This window comes from Ornithorhynchus anatinus, chromosome 4, assembly GCF_004115215.2.
Source record: "Ornithorhynchus anatinus isolate Pmale09 chromosome 4, mOrnAna1.pri.v4, whole genome shotgun sequence".
NCBI lineage: Eukaryota > Metazoa > Chordata > Mammalia > Monotremata > Ornithorhynchidae > Ornithorhynchus > Ornithorhynchus anatinus.
Window position 1 is genome coordinate 116,085,025 of NC_041731.1, and position 26,286 is coordinate 116,111,310.

General features: G+C 43.2%; 1 protein-coding gene and 1 non-coding gene across 2 annotated transcripts in view; both read left to right on the forward strand.

Moving 5' to 3' along the window:
* Positions 1-26,286, forward strand: part of NEGR1 (neuronal growth regulator 1) — a 1,090,779-nt gene that overhangs the window by 739,657 nt on the left and 324,836 nt on the right. Inside the window, exon 4 of the mRNA XM_029064044.2 lies at positions 14,756-14,887. Coding sequence (XP_028919877.1) covers positions 14,756-14,887 — 132 coding nt within the window. The remainder of the gene's footprint in view (positions 1-14,755; positions 14,888-26,286) is intronic.
* Positions 2,900-3,037, forward strand: LOC114811768. Its single transcript, XR_003759464.1, has one exon. It is a non-coding gene; the product is annotated as a small nucleolar RNA SNORA7 (small nucleolar RNA).

Consider the following 26,286-nt stretch of genomic DNA (forward strand, 5'->3'; position numbering starts at 1 on the left):
GGAATTTTCCTATCTGTGATCTGAGATGAAATGTCAGAAGGTTCAAGTTTTTGAAACTTTCAATAGAGGGAATTTGAAGCCTCTTTTGAAGTGTTCAAGAAAGAGAGGTTACCAAACACCCATCTTTTCGAAGTTGTAAAAGTTTCTCCTTTAATAGCTTGTGAAATATAACCACTTTCCAAAGTCTCTTGTGGAGTTTTAATGTGCTAGCTCTTTACATTTTTAAATTTTACTCCTGTTATGTTATAAATAAACACTTTCATCTGATCTGACTTGCATCCACCTGTTATAATTTGGAAACGATATTGCAGTACAAGCTGATACCCTCTCCAGAGAGACTGTTGAACTCTTCATTCCACCAGAAAGTAGTGGTTTTAACTGTTGAACTCCTGCAGAGAAGATGTACATTATCATTCACATTCCAAGAAGACATCACTGATGGTGGGGTTCACATATGAGTGTATTTGTGGGTGACCACAATGCATGTGCACACACTGGTTGCTGAGAAGAAACAGTATGCTGAACAAAGCAGTTATAGGCCCAATAAAATATCCCCCAGATTTCAACCAGCTCATGATAATAATAAGCTATTTATCAGTTGCCACTGGGTATGATACTTCCTGCTAATAAATCCTCTCCCAGTATTGCCCCTTTTCTAGGTCTTCCTCCCTTTCATCTCATTCCCCTTCTCTCATTTCCTCTGCTTATGCTTTGTCACAGTTTTATTATTATGGTATTTGTTAAGTGCTTACTATGTGCCAGGCACTGTACTGAATACTGGGGTGGATTAAAACAAACCAGGTTGGACACAGTCCCTGTACATGTTGGGCTCACAGTCTCCATACCTGTTTTACAGATGAGGGAACTGAGGCACAGAGAAGTGAAGTGACTTGCCTAAAGTCACACAGCAGACAACTGGTGGAGCCAGGATTGGAACCTAAGACCTTCTGCTTCCCAGACCTGTACTCTAGCCACATAAATGGCAAGAGCAAAACAAAATTGTTGATACTGTCACCATATGAAATAATTGGAGTCACATTGCAGGTTATTGTGGTCATTCTATCATCTCTTCACCTCCAGGAGGTCTTTCCTAATTAATTTATATTCACCCCAATTTGTAATCTGCCAAATGATACCTCAGCACTTACTACAAACTCACGACCACTTTTTGAGCTTCTGTGACTATCTTACATATTGCATGATTTAAGCACAATTCATACCGCATAATCACTTTTCTTCTTTCCTCCTATGTATAAAACGTTTTGAGGTCTGCTTCCTCTGCCAGATTGCAAGCTCTTTGAGGACAAGGATCGTCTCTATCAACTCTATTGAACTCTCCCACATTCTCATTACGGTGCTTAGTGGGCACAGAGCAGTAGATGTTCAAATGTTGTGGTTTGATTGACTGAGAATCAGGGAGACTAAGTCGGGGGTTCGAATCCCAGCTCTGTCACTTGTCAGCTGTGTGACTGTGGGCAAGTCGCTTAACTTCTCTGTGCCTCAGTTCCCCCATCTGTACAATGGGGATGAAGACTGTGAGCCCCACGTGGGACAACCTGGTTCCCCTGTATCTACCCCAGCGCTTAGAACAGTGCTCGGCACATAGTAAGCGCTTAACAAATACCAACATTATTATTATTATTAAGTCAGAAGGGGTTTCTGAAAGCACAGAAGGAAATGCTCAGCACCTGGAAGCGAAATTGATGGTGCCTTTGCCTTTCTACTGTTCCAAATTTAGCCACCTTGTGGCGGCTGCGAGGAAATATTAGCAACTCTGCATCACCTAAATCACTGGTTTCCAAGCTTTGTACGGAACAGAGCTTGTCCCTAGTCAGATGAGGCAAGTGAAGCAAGATACTGTTGTTTCTCAGCAAGCAAGAGACACGTTTCAGCCACAGGCTCCTAAAACCAGTCTGGATGGTACCATCCTATATGTCTTTAGGGCCACACTGAGGGAAGAACCTCAAAGTTGGCCAAACAATTGAATGTAAAAAGGAACATCTAGTGAGCTTGCTTTTTCACAATATGGAATTAGTCCTTAAAATGGCTCTGTCTGCTTTTGACTCATTTATCCTCCTCCTGTAGTCCTACAGCAAGTAATCACAAGACCAAAAAGCATTGATTACTCAGTGTCAGCTGCCTAATCAAACATACTTTCATCTCTCTTTAATTTGCATGTCCATTTCATTAATAAGGAGACTGGTGTGTGGCTGGACACAACCTATTCATGGAGCTTATGTACAGATCTCTAATTTATTGATATTAATGCCTGTCTCCCCCCTCTAGACTTAAGCTCACTGTAGGCAGAAGATGTTTTGTTTATTGTTGTATTGTACTCTTCCAAGCGCTTTAGACAGTGTTCTGCACATAGTAAGTGCTAAATAAAAATGATTGAATGAATGAATGAAAGGGGTTGGAAGCTTGGAAATTCAATAAAAAATGGTTAAGCCCAACTAGGTAGACTTCCCAGCATCCTCTGCCTGTATGTTGTCTTAGCATGCTGTTTCATCTATCCATTCATTCATTCATTCAATAGTATTTATTGAGCGCTTACTATGTGCAGAGCACTGTACTAAGCGCTTGGGATGAACAAGTTGGCAACAGATAGAGACAGTCCCTGCCGTTTGACGGGCTTACAGTCTAATCGGGGGAGACGGACAGACAAGAACAATGGCAATAAATAGAGTCAAGACTCCCTACATGACTGTCACCAGTTCCCTCTCCCACTTTGATTTTTAGATTGTGAATCCCAGAGAGCCAAGGACCAGGTCTGATTCCAACCTTCATATTCTTTTCTAGTGCTTAGTATAATCCTCTGCACAGAGTGAGCACTTAATCAGTGTTATTACAGCTATGACTACTATAACATTTGAATTGATCTCTGCTAAGTTATATGATTGCCCTCTCAGGGTCGCACCTGGAGAGTTTCCAGTACTCTACCAGTCTTGACTATGGGAGGGAGAGTCAAGCAGAGGTGTATCCATTCCATTCCTAGCTTGGGCAGTGGCTAGCAAGTGGAAGACCACATTGTACAAGTCACAGCTCCCCTGTGCTGGGCAGCAGAGTCATGGGAGATAGTCATTGGCAGAGACTCAGGCTGACTGTGTGGAAGGAGAAAATGGTAAACCACTTCCTTATTATTACCATGAAAACTATATGGATACATTACCAGAAGACTGCAGTTGGAGGTGGGGTATTCTGGGAGAGGTGTATCCATGGCGTCACTCTTGGTCGGAGAGGACTCAAGGGCATAAGACAAATATAGTGATATCAGAGGGATATCTCCAGCAGCCATCTCCTGCAGCACCACTAGAGAATACCATAGAATATTTTGAACCATTTTGGTCCAGATGCTAAGTTACCAGCAGTGACGCTGAAGTGACCGATTCTCCCGCGTGGCACCAAGGAGACTAATGGTGGGAGGGAGGCAGAATCCTTGCCATTCTCATCCCACCAGAACTGGACATGGGATTCAGAAGATGAAGAGTTGGGCCTGCAACTGTCCCTTCTGTTTGCCTGACCAGATAGCAGGGTGAGGGATCATCACACAGACCGTCTTTCCAAAAGCATCTCTCCTCACCTTGCAGCCCTGTCCTCACTTCCCACTCTCGATGATCAGGTCTCCGCTCTCAACTCCACCCTCTCTACTCATCTCAACTCTCTCGCCCCCCTTTCCCTCCGCCGCTCTCGCTCCACTAACCCACAGCCCTGGATCATATCCTCTGTTCGCCTCCTATGCTCTTATGCTTGAGCTGCCGAGCGCTGCTGGCAAAAGTCCAAGCACCAAGCCGACCTCACACACTTGAAATTTATCCTTTCCTGCCTCAACTCTGCCCTCTCCTCCACCAGGCAAAACTTTTTCTCCTCCCTCATCGACACCCATGCCCATCACCCCCGCCAATTGTTCCGGACCTTTAACTCTCTCCTTAGGCCCCCTGTTCCACCCCTTCCCCCATCTATCACCCCCAATGATCTGGCCACCTACTTCATCACAAAAATCAACACAATCAGGTGTGAGCTCCCCAAAGTCACCCCCCCTCTCCCCCCACCAACCCTCTCCCCTACTTTCCCATCTTTCCCTGCAATATCCTCAGAGGAGATCTCCTCCCTCCTCGCAAGTGCCACCCCCTCCACCTGCGCCTCGGACCCCATTCCCGCTCACCTTATAAAAAACATCGCCCCTGCCCTCCTCCCTTCCTTAACTTCTATTTTTAACCACTCAATCTCCAATGGCTCCTTCCCCTCTGCCTTCAAACATGCCCACATCTCCCCCATCCTAAAAAAAAACCACTCTCGACCCCACTTCCTCTTCCAGTTATCACCCTATCTCCCTACTACCCTTCCTTTCCAAAATCCTAGAACGAGTCGTCTACAATCGCTGCTTAGAATTCCTTAACTCTCATTCTCTCCTGGACCCCCCTCCAATCTGGCTTCTGTCCCCTCCACTCTACCAAGACTGCTCTCTCTAAGGTCACCCATGACCTCCTTCTTGCCAAATCCAATGGCTCCTACTCCATTCTGATCCTCCTTGACCTCTCTGCTGCCTTTGACACTGTCGACCATCCCCTCCTCCTCCACACCTTATCTCCCCTTGGCTTCATGGACTCCATCCTCTCCTGGTTCTCCTCTTATCTCTCTGGCCGGTCATTCTCGGTCTCCTACGCTGGAGCCTCCTCCCCCTCCCATCCTTTAACTGTTGGAGTTCCTCAAGGGTCAGTTCTTGGCCCTCTTCTGTTCTCCATTTACACTCACTCCCTGGGTGAACTCATTCGCTCTCACAGCTTTGACTACCATCTCTACGCAGATGACACACAGATCTACATCTCTGCCCCTGTCCTCTCCCCCTCCCTTCAGGCTTGCATCTCCTCCTGCCTCCAGGATGTCTCCACCTGGATGTCGGCCCGCCACCTAAAACTCAACATGAGCAAGACTGAGCTCCTCATCTTCCCTCCCAAACCCGGTCCTCTCCCAGACTTCTCTATCACCGTGGATGGCACGACCATCCTTCCCGTCTCTCAGGCCCACAGTCTCGGTGTCATCTTTGACTCGTCCCTCTCGTTCACCCCACACATCCTATCCGTTACCAAGACCTGCCAGTTTCACCTTTACAATATCACCAAGATCCGCCCTTTCCTCTCCACCCAAACGGCTACCTTACTGCTACAGGCTCTTGTTATATCCCGGCTAGACTACTGTGTCAGCCTTCTCTCTGATCTCCCTTCCTCCTCTCTCGCCCTGCTCCAGTCTATTCTTTCATTCATTCATTCATTCATTCAATAGTATTTATTGAGCGCTTACTATGTGCAGAGCACTGTACTAAGCGCTTGGGATGAACAAGTCGGCAACAGATAGAGACAGTCCCTGCCGTTTGACGGGCTTACAGTCTAATCGGGGGAGACGGACAGACAAGAACAATGGCACTAAACAGTGTCAAGGGGAAGAACATCTCGTAAAAACAATGGCAACTAAATAGAATCAAGGCGATGTACAATTCATTAACAAAATAAATAGGGTAACGAAAATATATACAGTTGAGCGGACGAGTACAGTGCTGTGGGGATGGGAAGGGAGAGGTGGAGGAGCAGAGGGAAAAGGGGAAAATGAGGCTTTAGCTGCAGAGAGGTAAAGGGGGGGATGGCAGAGGGAGTAGAGGGGGAAGAGGAGCTCAGTCTGGGAAGGCCTCTTGGAGGAGGTGATTTTTAAGTAAGGTTTTGAAGAGGGAAAGAGAATCAGTTTGGCGGACGTGAGGAGGGAGGGCGTTCCAGGACCGCGGGAGGACGTGACCCAGGGGTCGACGGCAGGATAGGCGAGACCGAGGGACGGCGAGGAGGTGGGCGGCAGAGGAGCGGAGCGTGCGGGGTGGGCGGTAGAAAGAGAGAAGGGAGGAGAGGTAGGAAGGGGCAAGGTGATGGAGAGCCTTGAAGCCTAGAGTGAGGAGTTTTTGTTTGGAGCAGAGGTCGATAGGCAACCACTGGAGTTGTTTAAGAAGGGGAGTGACATGCCCAGATCATTTCTGCAGGAAGATGAGCCGGGCAGCGGAGTGAAGAATAGACCGGAGCGGGGCGAGAGAGGAGGAAGGGAGGTCAGAGAGAAGGCTGACACAGTAGTCTAGCCGGGATATAACGAGAGCCCGTAATAGTAAGGTAGCCGTTTGGGTGGAGAGGAAAGGGCGGATCTTGGCGATATTGTAGAGGTGAAACCGGCAGGTCTTGGTAACGGATAGGATGTGTGGGGTGAACGAGAGGGACGAGTCAAGGATGACACCGAGATTGCGGGCCTGCGGGACGGGAAGGATGGTCGTGCCATCGACGGTGATGGAGAAGTCTGGGAGCGGACCGGGCTTGGGAGGGAAGATGAGGAGCTCAGTCTTGCTCATGTTGAGTTTTAGGTGGCGGGCCGACATCCAGGTGGAGACGTCCCGGAGGCAGGAGGAGATGCGAGCCTGAAGGGAGGGGGATAGGACAGGGGCGGAGATGTAGATCTGCGTGTCATCTGCGTAGAGATGGTAGTCAAAGCCGTGAGAGCGGATGAGTTCACCGAGGGAGTGAGTGTAAATGGAGAACAGAAGAGGGCCAAGAACTGACCCTTGAGGAACTCCAACAGTTAAAGGATGGGAGGGGGAGGAGGCTCCAGCGTAGGAGACCGAGAATGATCGGCCAGAGAGGTAAGAGGAGAACCAGGAGAGGACAGAGTCCGTGAAGCCAAGGTGAGATAAGGTATGGAGGAGGAGGGGATGGTCGACAGTGTCAAAGGCAGCAGAGAGGTCAAGGAGGATCAGAATGGAGTAGGAGCCATTGGATTTGGCAAGAAGGAGGTCATGGGTGACCTTTGAGAGAGCAGTCTCGGTAGAGTGGAGGGGACGGAAGCCAGATTGGAGGGGGTCTAGGAGAGAATGGGAGTTAAGGAATTCTAGGCATCGATTGTAGACGACTCGTTCTAAGATTTTGGAAAGGAAGGGTAGTAGGGAGATAGGACGATAACTGGAGGGGGAAGTGGGGTCAAGAGCGGGTTTTTTTAGGATGGGGGAGACGTGGGCATGTTTGAAGGCAGAGGGGAAGGAGCCCTTGGAGATTGAGTGGTTAACTGCCCGGCTCATCTTCCTGCAGAAACCATCTGGGCATGTCACTCCCCTTCTTAATCACCTCCAGTTGTTGCCTATCAACCTCCACTCCAAACAAAAACTCCTCACTCTAGGCTTCAAGGCTCTCCATCACCTTGTCCCTTCCCACCTCTCCTCCCTTCTCTCTTTCTACCACCCACCCCGCACGCTCCGCTCCTCTGCCGCCCACCTCCTCACCATCCCTCGGTCTCACCTTTCCCGCCATCAACCCCTGGGCCACGTCCTCCTGCGGTCCTGGAATGCCCTCCCTCCTCACCTCAGATAATCTAATTCTCTTCCCCTCTTCAAATCCCTACTTAAAACTCACCTCCTCCAAGGGGCCTTCCCAGACTGAGCTACCCCCTTTTGCCCTCTGCTCCCTCTACCCCCCCCTTCACCTATCTGCAGCTAAACCCTCTTCTCCCCCCTTCCCTCTCCTTCTCCCCCTCTCCCATCCCACCCCCTCAGCACTGTACTTGTCCGCTCGACTGTATATATCTTTGCCACCCTATTTATTTTGTTTATTTTATTTAATGAGATTTACATCACCCTGATTCTATTTAGTTGCCATTGTTTTTATGAGATGTTCTTCCCCTTGACTCTATTTATTGCCATTGTTCTTCTCTGCCTGTCTCCCCTGATTAGACTGTAAGCCCGTCAAATGGCAGGGACTGTCTCTATCTGTTGCCGACTTGTTCATTCCAAGCGCTTAGTACAGTACTCTGCACATAGTAAGCATTCAATAAATACTATTGAATGAATGAATGAATTAGAAGTGCTCTGGGTACCATGTGCATTTTGACTGTTTACTCTGGGAACAGCTGGTTGTTCCCTTAATAAATGATAACTTCACCAATAATAATAATGTTGGTATTTGTTAAGCGCTTACTATGTGCCGAGCACTGTTCTAAGCGCTGGGGTAGACACAGGGGAATAGGAGGACTGTTGTCAATAAAGTCAGATCGACTATCCAGTGCCCCTGGACAGTAGGAGGAAAGAGCCCATAGATAAAAGCAAGAGGGAGATAATATTGATTTGTAGATTCATTTATTTTAAAGATCTAGGAGATGTCTAGAGGCCAGGAAATGGCTGGGAAAAAAGAGAAGCAGCATAGCCCAATCGATAGAGCACAGGCCTGGGAGTCATAAGGAGCTGGCTTCTAATCCTAGATCCTTCACTTGTCTGCTGTGTGACCTCGGACAAGTCACTTCACTTCTCTGGGCCTCCATAACTTCATCTGTAAAACTGGGATAAGACTGTGAGCCCCAAGGGACAGGGACTGTGTCCAACCTGACAAACATACTTCCCCAGTGCTTAATACAGTGTCTGGCACATGGTAAGCACTTTTAACAAATACTGTGGAAAAAAAAGGGAGGTCCTACTAGACACTTTATGATCTAGGACTTTGATTACTGCCAGGAATCAAAGAGTAAGAAATAAGAAAGCATAAAATGTTTTTGTTTGTTTCTTTGGGTTTTTTTTCGGGGGGGGGGGGGGGGTTTAAAGAGGTCATCCATTTTGGTTTATGCACTCCATCGTTATTTTCTAGAAAAATGAGGTTCATTACAAACAACATGGTGTCTTGCCGGAATATGATATTTATCTATTGTTATTTGAGGTTTTAAGATAGATAACAATATGTAACGTATACGCCTTAGCTAAAGGAAATGGGCCATTATCTCAGTTCTGTTGAGTGCCATGAATATTGTTGACAGACAAAATAGACAGTCAGCGACAATAGTGTTGAAAGTATGACATCCCATTCTGCAGATGAGTAAAAGAAAACCCATAAGGCAGCGAACTGCCCGAGGTCATTTATGAATTAGGGGAAAAATTGGAAACATTATCTGCATCTGTTGGATACCAGTTCAAGACTCCATTCCGTAGACAATTCCTTGATGAAAAGTAATATGGTTTTTTATTAGATTGCAACATATGCAATAGAGCACATATAGATAAGTTATAATACTTACAAATGGAACATAATAGAGACTTCACGTGGTGCCAGCCAATAGCATATGCCTCTGTTCCGGGTGATAGTAAATAATATTTTTCTATAATGGATTCAGCCTGGTCACAGTGGAACATAACTGCAACCAACCATATAAACAGTAACAGCTGGCTTCTTTGCAGAAGGTTTCTTTTCATAATTTATTCCTCGTGTGCAAGGTGGAGAAAAATCAGGCCTGCTGCCTTGAAAAGTACAATATGTTGTCTCATTCTTGCTGTGAGTCACTGTTGCCAGAGTTTGGTTGTGTTACTATGGAGTTGTGAATGAGCACAGAGCCCTGGCACTGAGAATATATAGGGAAATAGAAAAGCACAGCTTGGGCTCGGGAGTCAGAGGCCCTGGGTTCTAATTCCGGTTCCACCACTCACCTGCTGAGGGATCAAAAGAATCTAAAGAATCTGAAAATCTGGGCTGCAGTTCCTTCATCTGTGAAATGGGGATTAAATACCTGTTCTGCTTCCCCTTTAGACTGTGAGCCCTGTGTGGGATAGGGGCTGTGTCTGATCTGATCGTAGTAGATCTGCCCCAATAATTAGTGCAGTGCTTAGCACATAATTACCACTTAAACAAATACCAATACAAGTATTGGTTTAAACCAGGAAAACTTCTTGACCACAGAGGCTAGTTTTAGGTCATGGATATTACAAATTCCAGGATTCTTTCATCTGGGGTCTTATAGGAGGAAATTGGTTCCAGTCAATGAGTGTTGGAGCCCACTTAATAATAGTAGTGATATTTGTTAAATGCTTACTATGTGCCAAGCACTGTCCTAAGCACTGTCCCAAGAAATGGGATAGAAACAAGATAGTCAGGTCCCACATAGGGCTTACATTCTAAGTCAGAGGAGGAATGGGTATCGAATCCCCATTTTGCAGATGAGAGAATTGAGACCCAGAGAACTTAAGTAACTTGCCCAAGGTCACACAGCAGACAAGTGGCAGAACTGGGATTTGAATCCAGGCCCAAGAGACTCCCCCACCCATGCTCCGTCCACTAGGTCATGCTACTTCTGGTGTCAGTAAAGACAAAGCCCTGAAGAGGTGGGACATTGACGGTGGAGCATGAGGAGATGGGACCTGGAGGTGGACAGGAAGAAAAACAATGCTTTGTATACATTAAGTGCTCAATAAATATTATTGAATGCCTGAATTAATTAATTAATTAATTAATTAATGAAAAATGTGGGAGCAGAAAGGAAAATGGGAGCTAAATGAGGGGAAGGATTTAAAGTGAGGAAGGAGAGTAAGGATCAAGGAAATGGAGCTGTGCAGGATGGAAAAGAATCAAGAAGAGGAAGAGAGCTCGAAGAGGAAGAGAAATAGAGAGGAAGAAAAGGAAATAAAGGAATGAAAGGGAGATGGGGTGGGGGCTTTGATAATTACTCTCTCCCACTTCAAAGCCTTATTGAAGATGTATCTCCAAGTGGCCTCTTCAGGCTAAGCCCACCTTTCCACTCCCTTCTTTGTTGCCCTGACTTGATCCCTTTGCTCTTCCCCCATCCCAGCCCCACAGCCCTTATATACATATCTGTAATTTTATTTATTTGTATTCATGTCTGTCTCCCCGCATCTAGGTTGTAAGCCCCTTGTGGGCAGCAAATGTATCTGTCTATTGTTGAATTTTATTCTCCCAAGTACTTAGTATAGTGATCTGCAAACAGTAAGTGTTCAATAAATAAGATTCGGTGAGTGAATGACTAGACCAATCAATCAATTTTATGTATTGAGTCCTTACTCAAGACGAGCACTGTATTACTCACTTCATAGATCTGGCCCCTCTCCTGAAGGAGCTTACAACCTAGTGGATCTAGAGAGGAGTAAATCAATCAATCAATTAGTCAATGGTACTTACTGAGTGCTTACTGCATCCAGAGCACTGTACTAAGTTCAAGGGAGAATACAGTCTAACAGAGTTGTTAGGCACATTCCCTGCACATGAGGAGCTTATAATATAAAGGGGAAGACAAATATTAATAAAAAATAAATAAATAACAGATAAGTACATACGTGCTGTTGGGTTGAGGGTAGAGTGAGTAAAAGGTATAACCATAAAAGTGAGTAGTGTAAGAAAAAGGGGGGAAAGAGGAAGAGGAAATGGATGATGGGAGGAAAATTTGGGGGGAAAGAAATGATATTACAACATTTTCAGGATTGCCTCTGTGCTACTTTCTACCCACAGTCTTAATTATCACCCTTACTTTCCCCCAAATGACACTGGTGGTGAGGAAGACATGGTGGAGGAAGACAGTTGCATGGAATAGCCATTTTGAGTGTGCTAGAGCCTGGAATGGGAATCAGAAGGTCATGGGTTCTAATCCTGTCTCTGCCACTCATCTGATGTGTGGCCTTAGTCAACTCACTTCACTTCTCTGGGCCTCAGTTACCTCATCTGTAATGTGGGGATTGAGACTCTAAGCTCCATGTGGGACAGGGACGGTGTCCAAACCTATTTGCTTGTATCCATCCCAGAACTTAGTACAGTGCCTGGCTCATAGAAAGCACTTAGCAAGTACCACAACTATTATTTTTATTATTATTATTATCATTATTATGATCTCAAATGACATTGAAGACTGCCTTCCTCTACCCTGATTTGAGTATCTGTGCTATGGTATTGCTCATCTTTGAATACTAATTATGGTATTTGTTAAGTACTTACTATGTGCTAAACGCTGTTCTAAGCACTGGGGGAGATACAAGTTAATCAGGTTGGACACTATCCCTGTCCCACATGGGGCTCACACTTTTATCCCCATTTTACAGATGAGGTAAATGAAGCTCAGAGAAGTGAAGTGCTTTGCCCAAAGTCACATAGCAGGGATGTGGCAGAGCCAGTATTAGAACCTGGGTCCTTCTGACTCCCCAGTCTGTGCTTTATTCACTAAGACATGTCAAACAGTCAATTGTATTTATATTGTACTCTCCCAACTGCTTAGTACAGTAAGCACTCAATAAATAGTTTGATTGATTAAACATTTATTGTGAGCACAGTACTGTAATAATAATTATGATGTTATTTGTTAAGTGCTTACTATGTGCTAAGCACTGTTCTAAGTGCTGGGGTAGATACAAGGTAATCAGGTTGTCCCACGTGGGGCTCACAATCTTAATCCCCTCACAGGTGGTGAAGTTGGGATTAGAATCCTGGTCTCTTCACACCAAACCCTGTGCTCCTTCCACTATACCGTGCAGCAAAACAGAGATCTTTTCAGACCACTGACTGTGCATTGAGTCACAGTTCTGAAGGGAAAACAATATCATTTTTTATGGAATATATTTTAGCCCTTCATTTTTTCATAATATAGTCTTTCTTTAGAAAAAAAGAAAGAAAAAAACATGGCTATTTTTAACTGTACAGAACTCAGTACCAGGGGAGACTATAGTCACTCCCAGGGTTGCTCTTCACTTGCAACTGTGGTTGGCACTGGGTATTGTGATAAATATTATTTTTGATATTGCACACTATTTTCAATTTGGTGTTTTTCCAAATTTGAAAAATCTGGGTTCAGAGCATTTAGATAAAAATAATCTAAGTGTTTTCTTGGGTTAGACTTACTGCCTATGGAAGTGGAGAAAAGACTAAGGAAAGATTCTGTGAGCTCATCCCATCTGCTTGAATGATGCTTGATTGGGAAATTGTTTTTGTTTTTAACAAGAGAAAGTAAACTGGACCATTTGTAATGTATACAACTTTAATCCAGTGCCTGAGACCTAACACACGAGTATCATAAAAATAGCAGGGAAAAAGCTTATTTGGATCATGACTGGAAGCCAGTATTTATTAAGAATTTACTAAGTGCAAAAGCACTATGCTAGTTTCATTAGCTGCAAAGCAAACCCTAACACCTACCCTAATTTATGTTGGATTTCTAGTAACAACTGGAATACTATTTTAGTAAAAAACGAGGTCCCCTCTCAGGGTCACATCCGGAGAGTTTCCAGTACTCTACCAGCCTCTACTACAGAAGGAGAGTCAAAGAGAGGCCTACCTATTCCATTCCTAGCTTGAGCAGTGGCTAGTGAGTGGAAAACAATCAGCTACACATCAAAACTCCCCTGTGCAGGGCAGCAGCATCATGGGAGAGAGTCAAGGGCGGGGACTCAAGTTTACTGCGTGGAAGTAGGCAGTGGTAAACCACTAGTGTATTTTTACCAAGAAAACTCTATAGATCCACTACCAGAACAATTGCAAATGGAGGTTGAGCATTCTGGGAGAGATGTGTCCAGGGCATCGCTATGGGTCGGAGATGACTAGACAGCATAAGACAAGACAAAGGGAGAAAGTTGGCAAAGAGGGAAGAGAAAGCAGAAACAGCCTCTTTAAGCACCATAGAGAAATGACTATGAAATTAACAATATGAAATGACTATGAAATTAACAGTATAAAATTAAAATTTGAAATGACTAGAGAAATACCAATCAGTGGTTTTTACTGAATACTTACTGTGTGCAGAGTACTGTACTAACCACTTGGAAGAGAACAATACATCAGAATTGGTAGACACACCACCTGTCCACAAGTAGTTTAGAGGCTAAAGAGGAAAAGATAGAGAAAGAGAATCCAATAGTGATCCACACAAGCCTCTGCACCTTTCCAGTTGAGTCAGAGAACACATCAATCAATTAGTGGCATTTAATAAGCACTTACTTTATACTAAACACTTGGGAGAGTACAGTACAACAGAGTTGGTAGATAAATTTCCTATTGCAAGGAGCATTTTTGCTCTATCTCTGATCACATTCAGTGCTTCTTTAAGAAGCCAAACAGAGTTAACTAAGCAAAAGGGTGTCAACTCGGCCATTCCCAAGAGAACATACAGTGCAGTGTTTAGTGTGAGAAGAGTTGGAGAATAAATATCAATCAATTAGAGGTATTTATTCAGCATTTATTATGTACAAAGTACTGTACTAAAAATTGAGGAACATGCAGAACAGTAGAGTCAGTGTGGTATAATGGAAAGAATACAGATGGGGGAGTCAGAGGAGTTGGGTTCTAATCCCTGCTCTGCCATTTGTCTGCTATGTGACCTTAGGCAAGCCACTTAACTTCTCTGTGCTTCAATTCTCTCATCTGTAAAATGGGGATTAAGATAATAAGCCCTATTTCCAGCAGGTAATGTCCAAATGCTTGGAAGAGTTCCTGACACATAGGAAAGGTCATAAAAGACATAGGGTTGGTAGAGATCCACACAGTAAGCACTCAATAAATAAGATTGAGTAAATGAATGTTTTCCAGAAAAGTTACAATGGGTAGATTTAAATATCCAAGTGCTATCTTACACTTTCTTTGAGTCAATATGGTAATGTCATATCAATAAACTTCACCTTCGATGCTGGTAGGTTGTTGAACTCAATTACCAAATGGTGTAGAGATATATTTATTGTGTGCTGACGGGAAGAAACCCTGATCTATTGAATATTGTATTTGTGGACCACATTCAGGAGAAGCAGGTGTCATTGTAGTATTTGTTCAAGTTTGGATCTTGGGCCACTCAGTCATTCCACCTGAATGTTTGAGTACAGAAGCTTTTGTAATTCCCAAGTTCATCTTTCAGCACTTCCTTGAGAGAAGCATGGAAAGTCTTACTTGAATGATGTCTCAGACCACTACCGTTTAGCATCTTGAATTTTTTTTTCTTTCTGCAGCCAAACCTTTTGAGAGCGGACAATATTTGGACATCTACGGAATCACAAGAGACCAAGCCGGGGTGTATGAATGCGGAGCGGAGAATGACGTGTCCTTCCCAGATGTGAAAAAAGTACAAATCACAGTAAACTGTAAGTCGGCTCACTTTTAATCACTGAAGCATCAGAGCAGATCAAACACCTCCAGGAAAAATGCCTGAAGTCAAAAAAAAAAAAGAATTAATAGACAGTTGGCAAAGAACACCCGGTGATGGTGGAACTGTGGTCTTTCTACATGTCACACTAAGTGTCAGCTGTTGCAATGTAACATTAATGATCTGAGGGAACGTCACACAAGTAACTTTGAAATTGAGTTTGAATTGCTTCCAATAGCCTCCAACCCCAGGCACTGAGGATAACTCAAAACCTGGCTCTCCTTATCTCAGTAATATTGGGATACAAGGGTCATTTTCTTATTTCCACGGGCTTAATTTAGAGAATGTGAGAACAAATTGTGAGAATTTAGGTGCGTAATCCCCGTCAACACTAACAGAAGGGAAGTGTTTCGGCACTTGATGTGTTGCGATAAGTCCTGCCAGATTTACTCTGCTATTATGTGTTTAGTAATTTAATTCTGTTTGGGCTTTGTGGTAATGTGAAAAAGGAGAAATACGTTTTCCGTGAATGTAAGCCGTTTGGTTGAAATTGTCTATACTGTAGGCTATTAGGGGAAGCGTGTAAGACAGTCAGTGTTATTATGTTGCAATCGCTGCATAAATGCTGGAGAAATTGAGCTAGAAGGTATTTCTTTCATTACTCGAAAGAGACGTTATGGTCTCAGTGGAAGCGCTTGTGAGGGTCTGTTACATTACATTATGGCCCATCATGTACATCTTTCCAGAGATATTCTTGTCAATCGATTGAACGCTTTAACAAAATAATGGAAAGGAAGATTTGGAATTTCTAGAAGTGGTTGCAGATTCCATCAGTATTAATCATTTATCAGAACTGTCTTCATAAACATCAAACAATGCTTGGATTATAATAGCAAAACAGATTTTTTTATTTTGTAGTGAGATGGTATATCAATTGGTGAAAGTAATGTTTCAAATTTAAAGATGTAATTACAGCTTATCGGCACATATTACTGTACCAACTGACTTTCATTGTTTAGACTGTGAGCCTGTTACTGGGCAGGGATTGTCTCTATCTGTTCTCGAATTGTACACTCCAAACACTTAGTACAGTGCTCTGCACATTGTAAGCACTCAATAAATACAATTGAATGAATGAATGAATTTAATGGGTCCCATCGCAATTTTCATTTAGTCACTCAAACAATAACATTTACTGAATGCTTGCTTAGTGGAGAGCATTGTACTATAAGAGTACAGTAGAGTTAATAGACAAGCCCTCTGGCCACAGGAAGCTTATAATTTAATGTGGGAAGACAGACACTAAAATAAATTACAGGTAAGGGTAAGCAGTAAAGTTTAAAAAAAAATGCAGTCAACTAATTGGATTTATTGAGCACTTACTCTGTTCAGAGCCCTGTACTAAGCATTTGGGAAAGTACAATATAAAAGAGTTGGTAGAACATTCCCTGTTCACAGTGAGCTTCTGTCTAGAGGGGAATACAGAGTTCAAGGCAGTTTGCATGATTTACGTAACATGTCTGTCAGCCTTCCATAACAACTGTTATTTGTCATCAGTAACAAAGATTGATTGAGCTGTCTAATGTCAGACCCTGTTCTACAAGATGGTTAACAGGTAGGGAGGATTCCTGTAGAAATTCACAATTTCAAGTCAGACAAATAAATGTTAACATACACAGCACACTAAAGGATGTGTAGTTGTGTGAAGCTTGAGGGAGTCTACTAGCATCTTGAGGAAGGAATATTGGATGAAATAAAAAAATACACAATTATTAATTTTTAAAAAGTTTCTAGACCGTGAGCTCATTGTGGGCAGGAATGTATCTGTTTGTTGTTATATTTTACTCTCCCAAGCACTTAGCACAGTGCTTCGCACACAGTAAGAGCTCAATAAAAATGAATGAATGAATGAATGAATGAAAATACAAAGTAAAGCAGAGTGACTCTTTTTGAGGATCCAGGTAGAATTCTAGATATAAATCCAATAAGTGAAAATAAAATACCTTTGGGAGATAGTTGTAAATTACCCACAAACAATACTTCACAGTGTAGTTCTCAATAAACCTCCTTCTTAAAATTCATCAAATGTATTTGTATTTGTGGTATTTGTTAAGCGCTTACTATGTGCAAAGCACTGTTCTAAGCACTGGGACTTACAAAGTGAAAAGGTTGTCCCACATGTGGCTCACAGTTTTTATCCCATTTGACAGATGAGGTAGCTGAGGCACAGAGAAGTTAAGTGGCTTGCCCAAGGTCACACAGCTGACTAGCAGCAGAGCTGGGATTAGAACCCGTGACCTCTGACTCCCAAGCCCGCGCTCTTTCCACTGAGCCACGCTGCTCCAAATGTATTTTATTGAACACTTACCGTGCACAGAGCATTGGACTAAGCACTTGGGAGAGTACAGCAGAGTTGATAGATACATTCTTTGCCCACCACGAGCTAACAGTCTAGAGGAGGAGACAGATATTAATGTAAATAAATTCATTATGGATATTTACATATGTGCTGTGGGGCTGAGGGAGGGGTGAATAAAAAGATACCAATCCAAGGGCAAGAGTGATATCAGCAAAAGGGAGTGGAAGAAGAGAACAGAGTGTGGAGGTGGATGGGTAACCATTGAAGGTTCTTGAGGAGGGGGGGAAACATGGACTGAACAGTTTTGCAGAAAAATGATCAAGGCAGTTAGGAACACATCACTCCTCTCCTCAAGCATTCCCAGTAGTTCCCAGTCTTGATAAAAACAAAAGCTTCTAATATTGGAGTAGCAAATCCTCATTAGCCAATTCCCTTTTACCTATCTGCTCTCTTCTCCTGTTACAATCTAGCTCCCACTCGTCACTTTTCCCAAGAAAGCCTTCAAACTGCATTTCAATCTCAACCATCCCACTCCTGATATTTCATTTACCTTTTCTTCTGGCCTCAACAACTTTCTGCCTCAGTCCTGCCACACCACGTTTTCCCCTCCATTCAAATAATTTCTATGAAGTTCCTACCTCCAGGAAGATGCCCTGACTATTCCCCCCGACTTTCTCTGTCAGTCAAGCCCATCATCTTAAACATTTCAGACTCCATCTATTCTCTACAGCTAGATTAGCTCACATGTGTTGATCCTTTGTATTTCCCTATGCTATACTTGGCAATTGTGTCAACTGGCCTCTTCCATTAGACCATATCCTTTTTGAGGAGAAGAAAATAATTCTTCTACTGATTTTTGTTTGTTCCCCAAGCACCTAGTACAGTATGCTTGATATCCAGTAGGTTCTCAGTGAATATTGATGATGTCACTGGTTGTGGAAGTGTGTCTTTTCCTCTGCAGCATTGCAGACCATTCCCTATCTACTAGTGCGTACCGTTTTCTATTCTGCCTCTTGTTTTAACTATTTTACTGTTTCGTTTTAAATGGTATTTGTTAAGTGCTTTTTATATGTCAGGCACTGTTCTTAGCATTGGAGCATTGGTAGAACACAGACCTTGCACCACAAAAGGCTCACAATCTAAATCTGAGGGAAGAGAATTTAATTCCCATTTTACAGATGAGGTAACTGAGTCACAAAAAAGTTAAGTTGCCCAAGGTCTCACAGCAGATAAGTGGTAGAACCGGGATTAGAACTCAGGTCCTAGACTCTCGCTGTTTCCACTAGGCCACTCTGTTTCTCAAGCCTTCTTGAAGAAACATTTCTAATCTGGCCACCTGTCAACAGCTGACTGACGTTTTTCATATTATATGTTATTCAGCTCTACTCTTTTGGACATTCTTGGAACATTCTTGCTGGAGCAGCAGGGAGATGGCAGGGAATTTTGGCCCTAACTTTGTGAAAAACCAGTCTGCATTACCACAGTCTTCAGGAAAGCAGAGCAGTTTTTCAAGTTCTTAGGCAGAGGATGGTATCTGTGAAGTAGTTAACGTGTAATGAAGGACCATGGGGACTTCAGTGTAGGAGGTGGAGAGCTGATACATAATTAAGGAAGATGAATGTGCAGTTTGGGTTTGAGGTTGAAGTATCAATCCTGATAATTGCATTTTTCATAGGATAGATACAATAGAGCACACATGAGTGGTGGTTGAGATTTAAACACAGAATATTTTTATTCTTTAAGTAATATGTGTTACCAGGGGCCTGTTCAGAGCTTCTTTGAACAGCTGGAATGAGTTAGCAACAGAGATAACGAAAGAAAATATTTTGGTTCAATAGGAAAAGCAAAAAAAAAAATAGAGGCAAAAGGTTTTTTTGTTTGTTTGTTTTTTGACTTTACTTTTTTCCACTGAAACTCAAGTGGAGAAAGTGCCAACATAGGTAGTGGAAAATTTTTGAGAAACACTAAAGAGGCTGGTAAATCAGCAGGCAAGAAGGAAAATAGAGAGAAAAAGAGATTGTGCCCCTGTGGTAAACTAGAATGAGGGAAAAGCCCCCTGGGAATTTTGAAAAGGAAAGACTTTATAAAATGGATTCTGTCCAAAGTAAGGCAACTTGATTTGCTCCCAGTAAATCAGGGACTCCTATTTGCATGTTATTTGTATAAACCTGTAGAGTAATTTATGCAAATCTGCATGAACCATTTTAAAAGCCTTAGCTCTAAGTAGGTAAAATGCAATAAAATAAATAAATTTGTGTAGCCTGCTACAGTTGTACTTAAATCTCATATTCAGGGCCTCTCGAAGAAGTTGGCTTGCAGGGAAGCAAACCAGCTGTTATAGGCTAGCTAGTTCGCACTTCCTGAAATAGGGGCTGTTCTGAGGACTGGGTATAGTTACAGGACCCTAGGAATCTTCACAACTTTGCTCAGAAAACAAGCCTGTTTGAGTGTGCCATTCTGCAGTGAACAAGAATACAGTAAAGTGAAGGGGTTGGAAAAAAAAGCTATTAAGAATAATCCTCATTTCTGAAAAGAGTTTATGGTGTTTTCTATTTGCTCATGGGTGGTGATAGCACCGTACAGGGCAAATGTAAAGACTTTATTCTTTCCCTTTGAGAACTTGGAATCAGGATGAATATCAATGAATGATGGAAGTATAGAGATTGCTATAGTGGACCGAGCGAAAAAGAACATCTGCATTTTGGATGGTGGTGAGGAAAAGAGGATAGTACCTATTGAGCTCTACTAAAGGCTGAGCACTGTACTAAGCATTTGAGAGAGTACACTGGAGTCAGTAGACTTGATTCCTACTCTCAAGGACATTACAATCTAATGGGGGAGACAGACACTGTTGGAGAAAATAGAGATTGTTTAAGAGGCCTCTTTCTGGCTCATTACTTTCTGAGGTACAATTTCTCACCCAGCAGTTTAGATACTTCTCCTGGCTTCACCGGGAAATGGAGGAATAATAAAAATAATAATGCTATTTGTGAAGGGCTTACTCTGTGCTAAGCGCTGTTCTAAGCACAGGGATAGATATAAAGTAATCAGATTGCCCCATGTGGGGCTTACAGTCTTAATCTCCATTTTAAAGATGAGGTACTGAGGCACAGAGAAGGTAAGTGACTTGCCCAAAGTCACACAGCTGATAAATGGCAGAGATCCCAGTGATTTGTACAGTGGAACAAACCCCATCCACCCAAGCAACAAGTACCTGCTGAGTAGATTTCAGGAGAAGATGCACTTAGGCACTTAGTACTGTGCTTTGAACTATCAATCAGTGGTATTTACTGAGTGCTTACTGTGTGCAGAACACTCTATGAAGTGCTTGGAAGAATGCAATTCAACAGAATTGGTAGACATGCTGCCTGCCCACAAGGAGATTAAAGTTTAGAAGGAGGAATTTAAAATTCTCAGTAAATACCATTGATTGATTAATAATCATAATGATCGTGTTATTTATTAACCACTTACTTGTTTGTCAAGGACAGTGTTGAGTGCTAGGGCAGAAACCATAAAATTAGATCAGATTCACCCCTCTCTTATGTGGGGAAAACGGTTAAGTGGGAATGAGAACAGGTGAACAGAAATTTAATTTCCATTTTAAAGGTGAGTAAACTGAGGCAAAGATAAGTTAAATGACACTTCCAGTGTCACATAGCAGGCATGTCACAAAGCTAGGTTAGAACCCAAGTCTCCTGACTTCCAGGCCTGAGCTTTCCTTATAAGTCCATGCTGATTGCTCTTTTCAAGGGAACATTCTGTTTCATTCATTCATTCATTCATTCATTCATTCATTCATTCAGTAGTATTTATGGAGCGCTTACTGTGTGCAGAGCACTGTACTAAGCACTTGGAATGTACAAATCGGTAACAGATAGAGACAGTCCCTGCCCTTTGACAGGCTTACAGTCTAATGGCTTCACTGACACAAAAGACATCTCTGGCTTCGTTTCACAGTCAAGCAACCAGTGGCATTTATCAAGCATTTACCATGAGGAGGGCACTGTTTTGGTTCATTCATTTATTGCATTTACTCAGTGCTTACTGTGTGCAGAGCACTGTACTGAGCCCTTGGGAGAGTAGAGTTGGTAGACACAATCATTTCATTGACCTTGGCACCCCCAGTTTAATTCCACCATTTGGGCCTCTGGGAAGGTCAAATCAGGGCTGATGTTGCTGAAGCTAAGGATACCGGATATGAGCCAGGTTATTAGTTGTGAAATAGCAGCAGCACCACCACTTGGGAGTACCCCGAGTATATGATTTGCCCTCTCACCCTCCTCACCTCCACCCTAAGCCCTTTCCTCCAACCCCCTTGTCACAGGTGAACCTAAAGTTTTCAGTTCATAATACGTCATAATAATCATGTCCTAGAAGCACAAGCACAAAAGATGTGCAGGTGATTGAATAACCTACAGGCAGAATCAGTGAAACACAATGGACTGACAATTAGCCTGAAGAAGACTGAGATTAAATACCAGCCTGCATCTGGGAAGCCCTTCCCATAACTGAAGACCTTTTTTGTTGATCCAGCATTGAATGGTATCAATTAATTGTGCTACTTATCTACTCATTGTCCAATGATGCATGCATAAGTAAAGAGTTAGAAAAACAAATTAAGCAAGCCAGTGGTGTGTTTGAGCTCTCAGATGGATGGCAGTCCTGGTCCTAGACAGTAGCAGTAGTAATACTATTTATTGATGGTCCACTGGGCCATTTAAAGTGACACTAGATAAATACCAGGTCTACTGACGTGTATCTCCATTTTGAAGATATTCTCTGAGTTAGTCATATTACTGGACTCATTGCAAGTGAGGTACACTTTAGTAATAGGTCCTGTCTTTAATTCTTAGTGACATACTTTAAGGATTATTTTTTTCTCGATTTTATTTATATATGTATTCTACTTGCATTTGAAAAGATATTCAGTGCAGTGAAACTATATTCTTGGTTGTTTTATCAGATGCTCAAAGACAGTCTTTGGTTTGCAAGTGTGGTTCCTTTTTCCCCCAGACAGGTTACGTCACCAACTAAAAGGAAAATGCAACTGGAACAAAATATATATTCTTACAAAATATATATTCTTCCCTGCCCACCCCCCCCAAAAAATATTGAGCTAAAATGATTTTATTTTCTTCTTTTACCAACTAAATAATGTTTCTGTCTAAATTAAATGCCATTTTTATTTGGTTATGTTTTATTTATAGGTCTTGTTTCATTAGCTTTCATAACTGGGGCATATAGACCCAAAGCCACTGACATAACAGTTTATGGCTCTCAGCTGGGAAATGGAAACAAGTGCTGGCAGGACTGGAAATGAAAATGAAACTATGACTGTTCCTAATTCAGTTTCTGAATTTACATAGGGATGCTAATAAATAGTTTTTATTAAGTACTTACTTTGTGCAGAGTACTGATCTAAACTCTTGGGAAAGTACCATATGACAGAGCCTTCCCTGACTCATTCGCCTTCTGTCCCACTTTCACCATCCCTCCAACCATCTCAACACTCCCAAATCATGGCAAAGCATTGCTGGGTCTTTGCTATGGATTAACATGACAGTGGATGGAGCACGGGCCTGGGAGTCAGAAGGAACCGAGGTATAATCCCGGCTCCGCCGCTTGTCTGCTGTGTGACCTTGGGCAAGTCACTTCACTTCTCTAAGCTTCAGTTACATCATCTGTAAAAGAGGGATTAAGACTGTGAGCCCCGTGTGGGACAGGGACTGTGTACAACCTGATTAACTTGTATCTATCCCAGGGCTTAGAACAGTACTTAACACAAAGTAAGCACTTAACAAGTGCCATAATTATTATTAGTTTATTTTGAGCAATTCTCCTACCCCCCAATAACTGTGGATCCACCATGCCCAAGACTGGTGGCCTCCCCCACTAGGTTCCCCACTGTGGCATCTCAAAGTACTGGAGGTAACACATCGTGAACCTAACAGGTGGGGACGAGAGAGCATGAGTGAAATTGCCCCAACCACCGGTGCTGTCATCCCCTTCTCTGACACCGGACCAAATTTCTTCAGCATTTACCCCAGGAATCTCCATCGTCAACAGGCTCCAAGCTGCTCAAACATTGGAACTGGGTGACCTCTGCTTGGTCTGCATGGTCCCGACCATTTGGACTGATAGTGCTGTAGAGGAGAAGCGTGGCCTAGTGAAAGTCTTTATAGAAGTAGTAGCATTTATTAAGCACTTTCTATGCTCAGAGCCCTGTACTTATCAAGGGGAGAGATTACAGAGGTGGGAGTTAGACCCAAACTCTGTCCCTTAAAGGTTTCACTGACTTTATATAGGCTGGGGTGGTGGGGAAAACTGGAAACACTGGGAGCCATGCAGCATTAAAACATTTAAAGGATGTCTGGGTTTCAATCCTGGTTCCATTGGCTGCCTGCTGACCCTGGGCATATTACCAAACATCCCCAAACTTTAAGCACTTAGTACAGGGTCTATGCACAGTAAGCGCTCCATAAATACGATCGAATGAATCCTTGGCCCCAATCTCCTCATTCACAAAATGAAGGCCAAATCTCCATCCCACCTCCCCTCCAGACCACGAGCCCCACATGGGAGGGAGACTATACCTGATCACCTCGCACGTACCACAGAGTTTGGCTTATAGTACACACCCAACAAATCCATCAATCATTATTACTATTAGCAGACCTCAATCAGTACTATGATCATGGGAAGCTGTGTGGTTTGCTTTTTTTTTTTCCCTAAAGTGGATAGACCCAAACACCCTTTGGAGAATTCTGCAAATGGCAGCAGGCATATTACCTAAATTTATCCTAATGTAGTCAGTAGACTCTTCTCTCTGAGAAGTGTGTGTGTTTCACTGTTAGCTATATGATCGTCACTATATTCCTAGTGTGAAATCTTGGAGTGAAAACCCTTAATAGGAGAAAGTCTTTGGTCCTTATCCCACATAGTTATGTGACTCTTCAAGCAGCTAAACTCAAATCCATGTCCATATAGATGCAGAACTGTATATGTTAAGGCCTTCTTTCAGGAAACACCTTACCTGCACCTTTTTGGTTACATGAAGCCAATCTGATTATAAAGATAGAGCCCCTCCTATTTGGCCCCTCTATCTCTCCTCAGAGATTTACCATTTCTTAAGTAGCTTATCAAAGAGATTATTCCCTTTCTCAGGTGTACTAAGCACAGTTTCTGCACTGCTAGTGAAGGGGGCCCGGGTCAGGGTAGGAGACAGGGTGCTGGTGGAGTTTATCATGGAGATCTGCAGGGAAGTAGGCGAAAGTAATATTTTCTGCTTCCCCTCCCACTTGTTTGCAGGTTATTTTGCTTCCCCCCTTCCTCGTCCCTGCCCGTTTCCAGCAAGGAAAAAACCCCCAGGTTTTACGTGGAGATTCAGAGAGAAAGAATATTTTCTGCCTTCCCTCCCACTTGTTTGCAGTTTATTATAGTACTTCAAAAAGTACAGATACTGTCAGGCTTGTGAGAGGAAAAAAATACCCACCTTCAAATCCAAACTCCCACAGTTGCATTGTGATTTTTAGAAGAACTGGAGAAGCAGCGTGGCTTAGTGGATAGAGCAGGAGTCTGAGAGTCAGAAGGACTTGGGTTCTAACCCCAGCTCTGTCACTCGTCTGCTGGGTAACCTTGGGTAAAACATTTAACTTCTCTGTGCCTCAGCTACATCTATATAGTAGGGGTAGAGCACTCGCTTAGCTATGCGAGAGGTAGTGGGATCATTGCTCATATTAATATTAGAGTAGCAGTGTGGCTCAGTGGAAAGAGCCCAGGCTTAGGAATCAGAGATCGTGGGTTCTAATCCCGGCTCCGCCACTTGTCAGCCATGTGACCTTGGGCAAGTCACTTGACTTATCGGTGCCTCAGTTACCTCATCTGTAAAATGGGTATGAAGACTGTGAGCCCTATATGGGACAACTTGATATTCTTGTAACTACCCCAGCACTTAGAACAGTGCTTGGCACATAGTAAGAGCTTAATAAATACCATTAGTATTATTATTGTTTAACCACTATGCTGTGCTACTTCTCCACTTGTCAGATCCAGCTGCTAAGGTGATACAAAAAGGAGGGCAAATAGGAGTCATGAGAGCTTAGGGGAGGCCTCTTGGAGAAGTTTTAGGCGGGCTTTGAAGACGAACTTAGTTGTGGTCTGTTGGATTTGAATAGGGAGGGCCCTCCAGATAGAGGGAGGTTGTGAGCAAATGGTCAGTGGTGAGACAAATGAGATTAACTGAGTAGGTTGGCTTTTAAAGGAGTGTATTGTGTGGGTTGGGTTGTAGTGGGAGATGAGTGAGATCAGTTAGGAAGGGACAGCTGAATCACGTTTTGAAGCTGTGTTGTACTGTACTCTCCCAAGTGCTTTCAACATAGTAAGCACTCAATAAATATCATTGATGGATGTGGAGATGGATAGGCAACCATTTGAAGTGAGGCTCCACAGAGTGTTGAGAGATCAGAGACAGATAATCTGGGAGAAGAAGGCCAAGAGGGAGAATGGGCACTGGTCTGGGATCCTCCCTACCCTGACTCTATTTTTTTAAACGTTTACTATGTGCCAAGCACTGTTCTAAGCACTGGGGTAGATACAAGGTAATCAGGTTATCCCACATACAGTTCACAGACTTAATCCCCATTTTAAAGATGAGGTAACTGAGGCACAGATAAATTCAGTGCCTCGCCCAAAGTCACACATAAGTGACAGTTAGGATTAGAACCCACCACCTCTGACTTCCAAGCCTGGGCTCTTTCCACTAAGCCATGCTGCTTCTCAATAATGGTATTTGTTATGTGTGTACTATGTGCCAGGCAAGCCAAGCCAAGCACTGGGGTGGATACAAGCAAATTGGATTGGACATGGTCCTTGTCCCACAGAGTGCTCACAGTCTTACTCCCCATTTTACAGATGAGGAAACTGAGGCCCAGAGAAGTGAAGTGACTTGCCGAAGGTCACCCAGCAGTCAAGTGGTGGAGTCAGGATTAGAACTCATGAACTTCTGACTCCCAGGCCCATGGTCTATCCACTATGCC